The following is a 14,967-nucleotide window of genomic DNA, read 5'->3' on the forward strand; positions in this document are numbered from 1 at the left end:
CTTTTATACCTCTCCCACACCTCATATAGTGGCTTTCTAAACACATGAGTTAAAAATTCTTTGTGAACTTTTACTTTATTTTGCCACAAATATGAGTGCCACCCGTATCTGTTGTTAAATCCCTCCAGATCCAAAATTTCTTTATTTTTTAGTAACATCCACTCCCTAATCCAAATCAAGCATGACGCCTCATAATATATTTTCAAATCAGGCAGTCCAAAACCGCCTCTCTCCTTTTTGTCCACCAATAGTTTATGTTTTATCCTGGGCGGTTTTCCCTGCCAGACAAATTTTGATAATGTTTTTTGCCATTCCCTGATTTGGCTTGTCCCTTTAACCACGGGTAGCATTTGGAAGAGAAATAATATTCTTGGTAGAATATTCATTTTTATACTTGCTATCCTTCCCCAAAAGGACAACTTTAATCTGTTCCATGTTTCTAAATCTTTTTTGATTTCTCTCCATATCGGGACATAATTATCTCCAAACAGATTTATGTTTTTTGGAGTGAGCCAAATTCCCAAATACTTAATCTTCTTAGTTGCCATAATGCCATATATTTCTTGCAACTCTTCGATCTCCTCCTTGCTCAAGTTCTTTGTTAGCATTTTGGTTTTCCCTTTATTTATCTTAAGACCAGCCAATCTCCCAAATTCTTCTATCACCTTCAACAATTTCTCCATACTCCTTTGTGGGTCCTCCAATGTAATCACAAGGTCGTCGGCAAACGCCTTTAGTTTAAATTCTCTCTTCCCGATTTTTATTCCTTTGATATCTTTTTCTCCTCTTATTTTGTTTGCCAGGATCTCTAAAACCAAAATAAATATGAGTGGGGATATGGGACAACCTTGTCTTGTCCCCTTTGTTATCTTGACATCCTCTGTTAATGCACTATTAATAATTAATTTTGCTGATTGGTCCGAATAGATGGCTTTAATTCCATTTATAAACTTTTCCCCAAATTCCATCTTTCCTAATATCTTTAACATAAATTGCCAAGAGACGTTGTCGAACGCCTTTTCTGCATCAATAAAAATCAGGGTCGCCTTTTTATCTATTTTTAGGTCCAAATATTCAATCATGTCCACTATTATTCTTATATTATTTTTCATTTGGCGTCCGGGTAGAAAGCCAGTTTGGTCGTTGTGTATCAGCTTATTTAATGTTTTCTTTAATCTTTGAGCTAAGATATCCGTAAATAATTTATAATCAAGATTTAACAACGAAATTGGCCGGTAGTTTTTAACATTTGTCAAATCGGTATCTTGTTTTGGGATCACCGTAATAAATGCCTCCTTCCATGAATCTGGGATTCGTCCATTCATTAGAGTCTTATTCATTACTTCCAGCATAGCAGGTATCAAGTGTGGTGCTAGATCTTTATAATATTTTGCCGTTAGGCCATCGGGGCCCGGAGCTTTTCCAATTTTTAATTTTTTAATTGCTTCCTTCAATTCTTCCTCCGTTATTTCTGCATCTAATTGCTCTTGGTCTTCTTTTGATATTTTCTTTGGTTTATTATCTTCTAAATATAAATCCATTTCCTCTTCTTCCTCTATTCCCCTTTTGTAAAGTTCACCGTAGAATTCTTGAAATGCTTGTTTAATTTCTTTTGGGTTTTCGGTCAATTTATCTTTCCATTTGATTTTATTTATAATATTCTGATTTAATCTCCTTTTTAACTGCCACGCTAATAATTTCCCAGTCTTATTAGCGTACTCAAAGTTCTTTTGTTTCATCCATTTTAATTTCCACTCTAATTCTTGATTTATTAACGCATCAAATTGAATTTGTAACATTTTTATATCTTGCTTTAATTCTTGATCTTTCGGTTTCTTTACCAGTTGTTTTTCCTTATCCTCCAGCTCTTTTATAATTTCCTTCTTTTTCTTTTCTCTCTCCTTCTTTCTAATGATATTTTGCGATGTCAAAAAGCCCCTCATTACCGCCTTACTGGCGTCCCACACCACATTTGAATCCGTTCCTTTATTAGCATTTAATTCAAAATATTCTGCTATTGCTCTTTTTGCTCTATCCACCACCTTTTGGTCATAGAACAGACTCTCATCCATTTTCCATCTTCTCCTGACACCTTCTCCTTTCATCTCCATATATATAGCATTATGGTCAGACATAGTTCTTGGTTGGATTTCAACCTTATTTACTCTTAGCATTACAGCATTTGATACCCAGATGTAATCAATTCTACTTGAACTCTGGTTAGGCTCCGAATAGTATGTATATTGTTTTATATTTGGGTGTTTCTCCCTCCAGGCATCTCTTAAACTTAAGTTTTCTACTAATGTAAAAAATGACTTTGGTAATTTGCCTTCATTGGAACCTAGTCTCCTTATTGTTCTATCCAATATTGGGGCCACTACACCATTTAGGTCTCCCAAAAGAATAATTCTTTGGTCCAAATATTCCGTCAGGCTATCCTCTAATTTTTTATAAAATTTTGATTTTTTATTGTTTGGTGCGTATATTCCCACCAGCAGGATTTTTTCGCCTTGCCAGATAATTTGTACCATCACCACTCTTCCCTCTTCGTCCTTAAAAATCAGCTTAGGTTCCAGTTTTTGTTTTACATAAAATACCACCCCACGTTTTTTCTTTTGATCTGCCGTTACAAAGTCCAAGCCTAACCTCTTATTTATCAAAACTCTCTTATGTTTTTTTGAAATATGAGTTTCTTGCAAACATACAATGTCCAAATTTTTCTTAATCAAAACGTGTTCTACTTTATTTCTTTTGTATTTATTGTTTAAACCGTTTACATTCCATGACTCAATTCTTAGAGTCATGTCCTTGAGAAAATTTCTCGTTAAAACTACTTAAGTATTTACACTGTCTTCCTTTGCTTGTTCCTCGCTTTCTTCTTCTTCCTTCTCCTCCTGGTCACTTTCCTCTTCTTCTTCTCCTTCTTCCTGTTCTTGTTCCTCTTCCTCTTTTTCTTCTCCTCCCACTGCTCCTTCTTCCGGTATCTCCAATTCCTCCTTGCTTTTCTTCTTTTCCTTCTTTTCTCCCTCTAATCCTAGCTCTTTCGGGTATCTTCTCGTAAATTTCTTCAGCTCCTGCTCATTTCTTATCTTGAACCTTTTATTTTTAAAATAAAAAGTCAATCCTTCCGGGAATTCCCACCTGAAGCTTATTCCTTTTTTGTTTAGAATTCCTGCTAACAGGCGGTATGGATCTCTTTTTTGTAAAAATCTCGTTGGGATTTCTTTATAGATAAAGATTTCCCTTCCGCCAATTATTAATTTCTGGGTGTGACTTAATCTCAAAATTTCATTTCTTATATCCAATGAATTAAACATCACCAGGCAATCTCCTGGTAGTTTCTTTGCTCTGGCCTTAACCGATTTCACTCCTATTCTAAAAGCATTTAGAATAGAGTATTCCAAATTTTCTTGTTTTACATCCAGCCATCTTGCTAATTCTGTCACCAGCCTTTGCCTGATGTTCTCATTTGCTTCCACAGGAATTCCCCGGAATTTAAGATTCAATTGTTTTTGTCTGAGTTCGAGCAAAGCTAACTTATCCAACATTTCCTCCTGTACCTTATTCACATCCACCACTTCCTCTTTTACCTTCTCTGTCTCTTTCTTTGATTGATTTACCTCTTTTTGTATTCTCTTAACTGTGCTTTCTATTGTTTTGGACTTCGTTGATAACTCTTTCACTTGTTCTGTTAACTCTCCTACCACCTTATCAAATTTCTGATCCATTGACTCTTTTAAATCTTCCAACCTTTTTTCAATGTTCAATTCACTTTGCCTTATTTCCTTTTTAATCTCTGTTAATAGCCCCTCCCACTCTTTTCCTTCCTCCTGTTTCGAAGTCCTTCTTTCAGTTGGGGTTGCACTTCCTTTATGCCCTTTCATCCTGCTATTTATATCTATTATTTATTATTCCTGTACTTATTCTTTTCCCCACCAGGGGGCTTTCTTTTGCACAACTCCGTTCTTTTACTTTTTAGTGCAACCACTTTTCCCCCCAATAGATGGCGCTTCTCTACGCTATACAATATACAGTAGGGTAAGCCCTCCCACACCGTTACTTTCAGTTTCTTTGTTCTCACAAACCCTCCGCTACTTTCGCTTTCTTTGTTTCAACCAGGCTTCCCTTTTCGATATTATGTTTCCAAAATACAGTCTCCGCGCTCTAATTCCGAGGTTTTATCAATCAAAGTCCGAGTCCCAAATCCAACCTAGCAGTCCAGGAGTTCTTACCAGTCACAGTTCGTTTTTTTTAAAATGAAAGAAAGCGATGATCCAAACCTGCAAAGAAAGATCCCCCCCCAAAAAGCCGGCCCTTTGTCCACGCAGCTCCTTAGCTTCTTAACTTCTCTCAGCCTCCGATTCTTTCCGCCCCCGTTCTCACTCGGTCTTTCAGGTCGCCCGGAGGTTAGCTGCTAGTTTTATATTTTTCAAAGTCCGCCAGTCTTTTCAAAGTCCGCCAGTCTTTTCTGATAATCCTCAGCCGATGTTTGTAATCCACGAGGCTGATGCCTCCCCTCCTAAGTCCTCCGCTCGTCCGTCTAGTACTTTTGTATAGGGGGTTTTCTTTCCAGCAAAGAAAAACTTTATAGACAGATTTTTTCCTCAATACGCTATTTCAGGGGGTTCTCAACATGCTCTCTCACAGTCTCTACAGACCAGTCCGCCCCTCGTTGTCTCTCAACCAAATCGGGGCCCCTCTTGTCTCCTCCGCTTTAGCCTTTGTTTAAAAGCCCGATACCAAACAGACGACTAAGCGAGAAGGAAACTTTCGTTCTTCTCCTCCCCCTCTACGAGATCTCCGCAGCCTTTTATAACTTAAAATTTTAAATGTCACTGTCCGTTTTGATCTTCACAACCCCCCGGCTCCGATGGTAACTTACCGAGGAGTTTTTTTAGAGTCTTTTCTCACTTTCACAGGAACGTTGTCTTTAGTTCATCTTGCGCAGTTTTTCCGAGCGCCATTTTCACGCTAATGTAGAGACGGACTCCCTCTTTACGCCTCTTACATTTGTCCCGATCACCAAATTGCCGAATGCCAAACTATAACTGCGGGTTTCCAAACACCCACCAAACTCTTTACTTCTCCGATCTTACTGTTTTGGAAGCGGGCTGCTTTTCATCTGGAGCTCGAGGCTTCGCGTCGTTAGGAGGGTACGATGTCCCCGTCTTGTGTCTGCCCTCCGCTCCCTTCTCCAAAGTCCTTTTTTCCAAAAAACCCTGGCTTTGGGAGCACAGCAAATGACACCGCCGGGTGCACTGAACTTCAAGGTAGCCCCCCTTGAAGTAGTTGGGTCCGCACAGCCTTTGCTCGACCCCCTTTCCTCCTAATTACGCTCGGGGACCCCAGAAGGGTTTCTCCGCGCTCCTCACGATGGCCGCAGCTCCACCGGAAGTCTTACCTGTCGTTTCTTAGTTTTATTGTCAAAGTGTACCGAGTGTGTCTGACTAGCTAGCTCTGTTTGCAACTTATAAATGTAAGTTAAGGTGAGTTCTACTGCACAGTTAAAGAGACAGTACTACATCTACAGACACTCAATTCAGCTAAGGTAGTTTAAAGAGACAGTGTACTAATTTAAATGCAGACTGTATACAAGCATAATATAAATTATAAAAATGCTATAAAGTCAAGACTATTATTTAACCCCCACGGATGTAGCATGTTGAAGAGATGTATGAACTTGGATTCTTGCTGGAGGAGAAGTCTATCGTTGTTCTGTGGAGTATCAGAGCCTGAAGGGTTAAGTGCTCTGCTGTGACGCGCTGGTCACTGTGGGCAGTTCACATACGGGCTTTTGTCTTTGTCTGTGTGTGCTGTATTTTTTGGTTTCGTTTTCACCGACCGGAGCAGTCATGGAACTGAGCACTCCGGGAGAAGATTTATTGTTTTTGTAAATAAAGTTAGCTCGTTAAGAAGACAACGCTTCAGTGAGTTATTACTGGGCTGCCTTGGCAGTTACACACAAGCTTCTGCTGTGGCTTTGAACTCTAATAGCCAGGAGTTGCCAGGCATTAAAAGCAAAGCAACGCAGTGATAGCGTGCCGGACCCTGGTATACGCTACAGATTGTGGAACACTCCATTTCACAATCCAGCATGTTCTTCTGGTGAAAGCGGGCTAGTGGTAGCTTCCAGATTACAAAAAATAAGAAGTCATCCTCTGTGTGTTTATAGTGAGTTTAATGTTCGACCAATGGTGCCTCCATAATCTGGTTGCGAATCCTCGAGCAATGTTCACCTATTCTCAGTTTAACAGGTCTGGAACATTTGCCTATGTACATTTTTTGGCATGGGCAAATCCACGCATATATGCAATTTTTAGTGTTGCAGTTACTAAAGTGCCTGATGGTAAATTTAAATTTGGATTGGTCATTAGAGAACTACTTCACCTGTAAGGAATATTTACAGACATTACATCCTCTGTATCTGAAATGGCCTACAGGGAAATCTTGTCTAGGTAAGGTTTTTGGGAGCATATCAGATTTCACCAGAGAGTCTTTAAAAGACTGTGTTCTTCTGAGGCCAAAGAGTGGTGGTTTTTCACATCCCGGAATGTTGGACAGTAAAGACCAATGTTTATAGATGATGGCTTTTATCGAAGATGTGCGAGGTGTGTACTGTAGAGTGGATGTAATATGGTTGGTATTCTCCTTGTTCATGCGTGATTTGGATAAATCCTGTCTGTTGATCTTGTCCACTCTTCGTAATGCTGCAGTTAACATTTTCTGTGAATATCCACGTTGGATTAAGGAGGTAAACAATTTTCTTGCCGAAGTATTATAGTCCTGGTGGGATGAAGAGTTTCTCTTTAGCCGTAGGAATTGACCATATGGCAGATTTTTTAGTAAGTGAGGCGGATGGAATGAGTGTGCGTGTAACAGAGAGTTACGATCTGTGGGTTTGTGAAAACACCGTATTTTTAGTTGATGGTGGTTGTCTCTAAAGATGGTGGTATCCAAAAAATGAACATGTTCCTCATGTATATGATCTGAGAGATGAATATGGGGATCCTGTGTGTTGATCCATTGGAGAAAGTCTAGAGCAGTGCGTCGATGTTCTATGATGATAAAGAGATCATCGATGCAACGACAGTATTGAAGAACCTGTGTTTTGAAAGGATTAGCCTCAGACAAAATAAACTTTTTTCAAAGTCAATCATGTAACTTTGGACGTAGAACCTCTCTACACAAACGTACCTTTACCAGAAGTCAGATTGATTATACAAGATCTTTTAGATGCAAAGGAGCCTCCCACACATTTTCTATTTGATGTACTTGACATCATACTGGATCATAATTACTTTAGACATCTTGACCAATTTTATTTGCAAGTGAAAGGGGTAGCAATGGGCTTGGCCTGTGCACCTTCCATAGCGAATATATTCATGATTGACTTTGAAAAAAAGTTTATTTTGTCTGAGGCTAATCCTTTCAAAACACAGGTTCTTCAATACTATCATTACATCGATGAAGAATAAACGAAACAGGGCCTTGTCCTGGAGTTAAAAACCATTGCAACTGGAATTTGTTTCATACTTTAAACAACAAATAGAGGAAACCACTGTTTATTGCCGTCCTGGCCCGAGTCCTTGCAACCTTTCTATTTGATTTCCTGAACTTTCCAAGGACTCCCACTTTTCATTAATTTCAATATGGTTTAGCATTCTGTCAACAAGCAATTGGGAGCCCAGCACTCACCCACTTTCTCTCAACGTCTTGTGTGTGGTGCTGGTTGGATGCAATCCATAATTTGCCATTTCATTGGAAGCAGCAAACTATGGCTCCCTTCTTCTAGGATAAAGATGCAGAAACCACATATACATTAGTGAAGGGGAAAGTGTTAGCCTAGAGTCCTGACTACAATGGTTTGGTTATATCTCAACCACCCTGAAATCTAAAAGGCAAAGTGATACAATGAATTTAATCTAAAAAACATTTTTCATTGTAGAAAACTTCAAATAAACTGTACTGATAACTCTACACAAGGAGCAGTCCTTTCGTTTATTACATCTTAAAGGCCTTTACGATCAATTTTAAGAACAGCGTAGATCCCAGGTTGAAGTAACGCAAATAACCCCAAGTGAAAACACACATGTTCTGAAAGCACTGTAGTTACCAACAGTACTTTAATTTCAGTATAAAAGTTGAGTGCATTGTACAACTGGGAACTTGAAAAATAAGCCAATTTGAACTCTTAGATATTCTTGAACAGAGTTCTCCAAGAATTTTTTTTTGGAGAAAAGCAAATAGCTTGTGGTCTATTAACTTTGGATAATAGAATTTATTTTCAATATGATGTTGCTAAGTTACAGGTAGGCTTCCTAATGCAGAGTCCCATATACACAGAGATAGGCACAAAAAATTTCTCTGCAGTTGCTTGTGTGTCTGCTTTCTCCATTGTAACAAATGGCGAGCTGCAACAGAGCGCTGGGTTGAGGGCAAGGACTTTTAAAAATTGGTGACCTAAAATCAGCATATAAGACTTGTTTAATATTGGGTAGGTGGTATTAATTTCCTTTAAAGAATTGGACCCAGGGCCTTTTGGTTTTTACATGATTTTTCTTTTTTGTTATTGTTTAGCTTTCATTGTATATAACTTTCTGTTTCTTAGGGTGCATTTTCAGGTCTACTTTGTGGGTTTATTATTGTTTTGTGGATTGCATTTGGGTCTCGGAGGCACCCTGCCCCTCCACACAGAACATTGCCATTGCCCCTTTCAGTTAGAAACTGTACAAATTACAACATTACACAGTTAACTACTACTCTCCATCCTACAATTTCTGCAAGGTACGTACAAGAAGTCAGTGACAAGTTTGATACCATTGAATGTTTCATATTCTTTGGCTTTTTATAGTATAGTATGTTTTGGTACATTCTTTTAACTTCATTTTTTTATTGACCTTTATTATGTTATTGTTGGTCCTCTTAGGATTCTTTTTGGCACAAACATTATTGTGTACATGCTTCTATATATATTGAAATATATACAGTAAGGCAAATCTGGTAACTTTAATGATGGATGATTTACTTATCATTCAGTTTCTTAAAAAGTAAACAAAGTATCATTAATACAGCAATCTGTATGCCTGAACATCAAAGAGGTGTGTTGGTTACCTACCCACGGAACAGAAAACTATTTCATAATCTGCCCTATGTCTTTAGGATTGCATACTAACTGCAATTCTGTGTATGTCTCCTCAGAACTAAGTCCTATTGAATTCAATGGGACTTACTCTCAGGTAGGTTTGTACAGCCTTTAGCAGTTTAAATTATAGTGGGTAGGATTCAACTAATGAGTCCCAACAGGACACCGGCTTGAGCAGTGGGTTTTCCTCCCTCTCCTCTACCTGCATTGTACAAACTAGCTCAGGGGGACAATCAGGAGAGCCCCTGGAACAGCACAATGAGGGCAGGAAAGGGAGACCATTCTAGCTGGCAAGCCAAAATGCTTGCCCTGGCAGAACAATAATCTTAGCACAATGTTGAATTCCTCCCAGTGTGTTTGTGGATAGTATTAGTGCATAATTCTAGGAAATTAATATTATTATTTTTTTTGTTCAGTTCCAGACCTGCCAAAAAAGATTACTGGTGGTTTTCACTGTCATATCTATACTTCAGTCCATTAGGAACTTTGATCACATTTACTGTGGGATCAGTTATGAGTGTAGTAACAGGTACCTTTTTCTGTTTTTGACATAAGCATCAAAATTTGTGCCTGCAGTTCTTTCTGATTTGTTGCTGTATGTTTTTAAGGTATAACACAAGCTTCCTTAGTCTGTCTATCGTTTCCCCTATAAATGTAGGTCTTCATTGAGCAGCTATGTCCATACTAACAAACAATAAGTGCTCAATTTATATTGGCCCTTTTCTATAGAAATGATTGGCCCTGAAAGAAGTATAGTCATGCACAACTAATTATATGCAGAATCTAGAAGTCCCAGATGGCCATCCACATCAGTAGGTGCATCCAAACATTCTCTCTTGTGTGTTGGGGGGGGGGGTCTCTAAGTGAGTTTCTTCTTCTATTACTAAGAGGCAGGGAACTCTGTATCTTCAAAGAAAGTTCTTAGCTGAGGCTTCAGTTTGTTTCTCCACTTGGAAGCAGACTACTTGAACACTGCTCTCATCCGCATTCTTCTACTCAGGCCTCTACCTTTCTTTCTCATTGTCTCCATTAATTCTGCTGCCATTTCTTCTGTCCTACATCCCTGCTCAGATCTTTGTCTCTGGGGGAGGGAAGAATGCCTCTTTTCTTTCTCTCCTCAGATCTTGTTTCTCTGAAGAGGAAAACAAAATGAACAACCCTTTCTCGGCCTCTCTCACCAGCATTTTTCTCCCTCTTCTGGCTCCTGAAAAAGACTAGGATTGGGAAAGCATTTTAGAAGCAGACCACTTTGCTCTCTTTGCATGTGTGTGTGCTCCATTGAGAGAGATGCCACACAAAGCTTTGTGGTAGCTGCATCCCTAACCTCATTCCCTGAGGGAGCAGTATCAAAATTGGTCACAGATTGCTCTTTGGAACACTGTGGAGCCAGATCTGCTCAAAGCAGCTGGGAACTGAGCACCCAGTCTCCTGTGCCTTCTGCAGCGTCAGCCCAAAGTAGAATTTGCCACATCCCTGCCCTCTGTTTCATCCGCGGTCTAGGAATAGCATTTTCTCTCTACCACCTCCTCTCCTCTGCACTGGTGGCAGCCTCTTTTCTTTTTGCTGATACAGAACCATCAGCCAGCTACCATCCTCCCTATGTCCTGAGAAAGGACTAAGGTGAAGGTATTTCCTTGGAGCAATGCATTCTGGGTGAGTGGCTGGGAAGCCACCTGCACTGCTGCCGCTTTGCCAACAACGCCCACCATCCTTGGCCATGCTTGCTCAGGCTGAAGGATACTGAAGTTCAGCAATGTCTGGAAGACCAAAGGTTCCCCACACCTGGGCTAGGAAGTGTACATGGTCAGGTTATATCAGTACCTGAACTGCACCGGTCTTAATAAAAAGTATTGACAGAGATCATGTTGTTGTTAATCAAACTATCTTCTAGGGGGATTAGAGCAACATGTGGAAAGCAAACTTCTGTATGGCAGAGAGGACATAATGGACAACTTCAGGTATTGGAAAGATAAATGGGTAAGTAAGGTTTTAAGTCATATGTATTTCATAGGCAGATAGTGAGCTTATCCTTGCTTCACCACTTCTCCAAGGAAAACCCGCAATTTAGTGCTGAATCAGAGTGGATGGCAATCAAGTTTTCCATTAATTGCCATTTGTTTCCAAAGGTTTTCCAGGGAAAAGCAGCAAAGGCAAAACACTTCAGAAAGCATGGGACCAGCGGAAGTGTGGACAACCCCAGGGTCTATCCATCTTAACTATGCTGTATGCTTATTTAAATTCACAACCCAATCTCAGACATTCTATGCAAGCATGCATGCACTAGGAGCACAAAAGTTCATGTGGAGTACCAGTTCCAACTAAAGATCTTCCTTTCACCTCATCACTCTTGGTGGGACTTCCTTGCCCTTCTCCAAGGCCTGGGTACATATGATTCAACAGCAGGTGTCAAATGTGTAGGATTAAGGGTTTTGAACATGTGCAAGATCTAGTTCAGAAAGTAATCCAACCAGAGATTCCTCAGTACATTTAGCCATTGTGCAATAAGAAGAGAGGTCCTCTTGTGAATCAGAAACTGGTTCAAGTAAAAGGAAGCAGAGAGTAGGCATATATGGACAGTTATTCCAATGGAGGGATGTAGAAAGCAGAGTCCTCTAAGGACTGGTGTTGGGACCTGAGTTTTTTAACTTGTTCATAAATGGTCTAGAGCAGTGTTCCCCAAACTTGGGTCTCCATTTGACCAAGAATGAGACCTTGAGGTAATAGCTCAATGAAGATGTTGAACCAGTGTGCAGCAGCTGTGAAAAACGCAAATTCCATGCTAGGGAGCATTAGAAAAGAAAATGAAACTGCCCAAATCATAATTCTAGTATATAAATCTAAGGGTGCAACTGCATTTGGAATAATGTGTACCGTTGTGGTTGCCTCACGTCAGAAAGGATATTGTAGAGTTGGAAGAGCTTCAGAAGAGGCAACTGAAATGATCAAGAAAAGTGGAATGACTCCCCTATGACAAAAGGTTGCAGAATTTGGGGGGGGGGGGGTTAGAGAAAAGGCAAATAAGAGGTGACATGATAAAGATGTATAAAAAAAAGTTTCTTCTCTCATAACTCTAGAACTTCATTGGCCTCAATTAAGCTATATGTTTAAAGATTCAGGATAGACCAAAGAAAGGTTTTCTTCATTCAATGCATAAACTATAGAACTATAGAATTCTCTCCCATAAGAGGCAGTGATGACTACCAACCTCAGTGGATTTAAGAGAGGATCAATACAATTTCATGGCTAAGACCACCAGTGGCTACTAATCCTGATGTACATGTTCTACCTCCACAGTTTGAGGTTATGTTTCTGAATACCATCTGCTGGAAATTGCAGGAGGGGAAATTGCTATTCCACTGAAATCCTGCTTATGTGCTTTCCATAGGCATCTGATTGGCTGTTGTGAGAGCAGGCCCAGTCCAGCAGGCTCTTATTTTCACACACACTGCATTTACTGGAGCAAGATCATGCATTTCAACCACAGCTTTTACACCTAATCCCATTGAAACTAGTGCTCTTAAGGGTAGTTGGCACTGGACTTTGCAAGAGAACTAGAATTTTCATACATATATATATATGGATGAAATTCTGACTGTTACAATTATAGGTACAGCTGTCCAATAGGCTTCGTCCAACAGTGCAGCCAATGCAGCCAGTGGTTTGTGGCCAATTACAGTCTACAATGGGTTCTGTACAAGATACCCTACCTTTGGAAGATAACAGAGAAAGAGAAAGCACCCAACATTTGGAAGGGAAGAACAACCTGCTTTTGGAAAGTAAGAGCACCCAACTTTTGGAAGGGAAGAGCAGCCTACTTGAAAAGCATCTCACGTGAAAAATAAAAATGAGCATGCAGTACAAAGTCCAGCTGTGTTTAGTTTTATTTAGTTTTATTTTATTTATGTATTTTATTTATGGAAACTCTGGGTCCCCCTCCCAATAAATCAATGTTGAAACAGTCAGTTTGGTAACCAGAGTTCAAGCAAACTTGCTCGTTTTTTGTGTGAACATGAATATGTGGCAAAGCAACAATTCAGTAAAAACTGTGAATCAAAATTAGTCTCACACTCTTAACCACTGCGTTTCCCATGTAATGTCTTGTTTGGCCCTGACAAATAGCAGTTGGACCCCTGCCCTCCCAAAAACACGACTTGAACTGGTTGCAAAAAATCACACTTAGGCTCCATGAAACAGGAAGAGATCAGCTATTAGGAAGGGCTTCATATCTTATTTTTACTATATAATACTTGGACACTTGACTGCAAAACTAAATACACTTGCTTATTAGGAAGCCCCATTGAACCTAATGGAATGTATTCCTAGGTAAACAAGCTTAGGAGTGCACTAATAATATTAGGAAGGTACTTATTTCAGGAAACTAAGATAGGAAATAGAGAGCTTGGGCTCTAGTAGGGATGTAGTTCACTGTTTTGTATTTGTCTGTTGATTGCTGCTGGGCAGGGTCATTAGCATTCAGAGGGCATTGTGCGCCTCTCCCTGCCATCTGACGTCCAGCTTTATTTCTCTTTTACTGGAATCAGCAGAGTCAATGACTTTTTGAGCTGGTGCCTTGTAGACCAAAGAAATAGATACTGATAACATTGATACCTTGCAGTTGAGCAGTTTCCAGGACTGGGAACCAGGGAGTGTACCAATGTTGGAGACAATCACACACTCTTTAAAGAAACAGGTACATAGCTTGGGGTGTTCCTAAAGCCATCTTTGTCACTGGAGGCTCAGGTAACCTCTGTTGAATATCGGCAAGAATGATTTCAGTAGGAAGTGGAACCGAGCACTGTAATAGGAGGAAATGAAACAAACTAGTGGACTTGAAGCCCAGTTTCTGTACCTTTCTGGATCAGCTTCAAAGCAAATTCCAAAATGGATTATATCAAGGAAGGCATCCTTCCTTGGCAGCCTTGCTTTTTCTTACATCCTAGTATAGTCCTGCCAGTACTCCCAAACATGCAGCAGGTAAATTTATGAGACCAGTTGACATTATGCAACTATTTTGGCTGCTTTAATCAAATTAAGACTTGATTAGTGGATTCATCTCCAGAGGGGTATCCTATTATAATCTGGATGGATTGCATTGCCTAAGATATGCATTGTACACATGACTTTCAACATCACCTTTGTTGGGGTAATCTATTTTGACATCTTTTATGGTGCTTCTAGGCTCCCTGCTTTGCTTTCAAAGCTGAAGCAATTCAGGCAGTACCAGAGCAGAGTGTCTCCCAGGCCTTTGTAGCTAGCAGGAGTCAGCCACTCCATCTCCACAGCTCTCCCTCACTAGTCAGACAGCTCTTGAACAATCCTGACAGTCTGGGCAGCAGTGGATTCTTAGGAGCAGAGGCCAAGTATTGCTCAGTAATGACTACACTGTTACTAACCAGCCTCCCACTCCTCCACCTCAGGGTGTCCACAGCTTGTTTCCTTGAAATATAGTCTCCCCATATACATGACTGTTGGAACCACTAAGATCAGGCATAGGAATACTCGGCCCTCCGGGTGTTTTGGGACTACAACTCCCATCATCCCTGACAATTGGTCCTGTTAGCTAGGGATGATGGGAGTTATAGTCCCAAAACACCCGGAGGGCCGAGTTTGCCTATGTCTGACTTAGATCTTCAAAGGAAACCCTATTGGTGGTACCATATCTTACATTTTGCTATAGGGTCATGCGACCTGCAAGGTTGCATTTTACATGGTTGCCCCTGTAGTCTGGAACACACTTCCCTCTGTGATTTTCACTGCAAGAGAAAAACCAGGAAGATTTTGACAGAGTATTCCAGAACTGTGGCAGCACTGCAAGGCTCCCGTAA

At 40.1% G+C, this 14,967-nt stretch overlaps 1 protein-coding gene across 1 annotated transcript in view; it reads left to right on the top strand.

The window, feature by feature from the left end:
• LOC117054136 (sodium-coupled monocarboxylate transporter 1-like) overlaps positions 1-12,977 on the top strand; it is a 31,860-nt gene extending 18,883 nt beyond the window's left edge. The window contains exons 12-15 of the mRNA XM_033162645.1: positions 8,609-8,784; positions 9,565-9,671; positions 11,034-11,119; positions 12,750-12,977. Coding sequence (XP_033018536.1) covers positions 8,609-8,784; positions 9,565-9,671; positions 11,034-11,119; positions 12,750-12,977 — 597 coding nt within the window. The remainder of the gene's footprint in view (positions 1-8,608; positions 8,785-9,564; positions 9,672-11,033; positions 11,120-12,749) is intronic.
• Positions 12,978-14,967: the final 1,990 nt, after the last annotated feature.

The sequence above is a fragment of the Lacerta agilis genome, chromosome 10, assembly GCF_009819535.1.
Source record: "Lacerta agilis isolate rLacAgi1 chromosome 10, rLacAgi1.pri, whole genome shotgun sequence".
Taxonomy (NCBI): Eukaryota; Metazoa; Chordata; class Lepidosauria; order Squamata; family Lacertidae; genus Lacerta; species Lacerta agilis.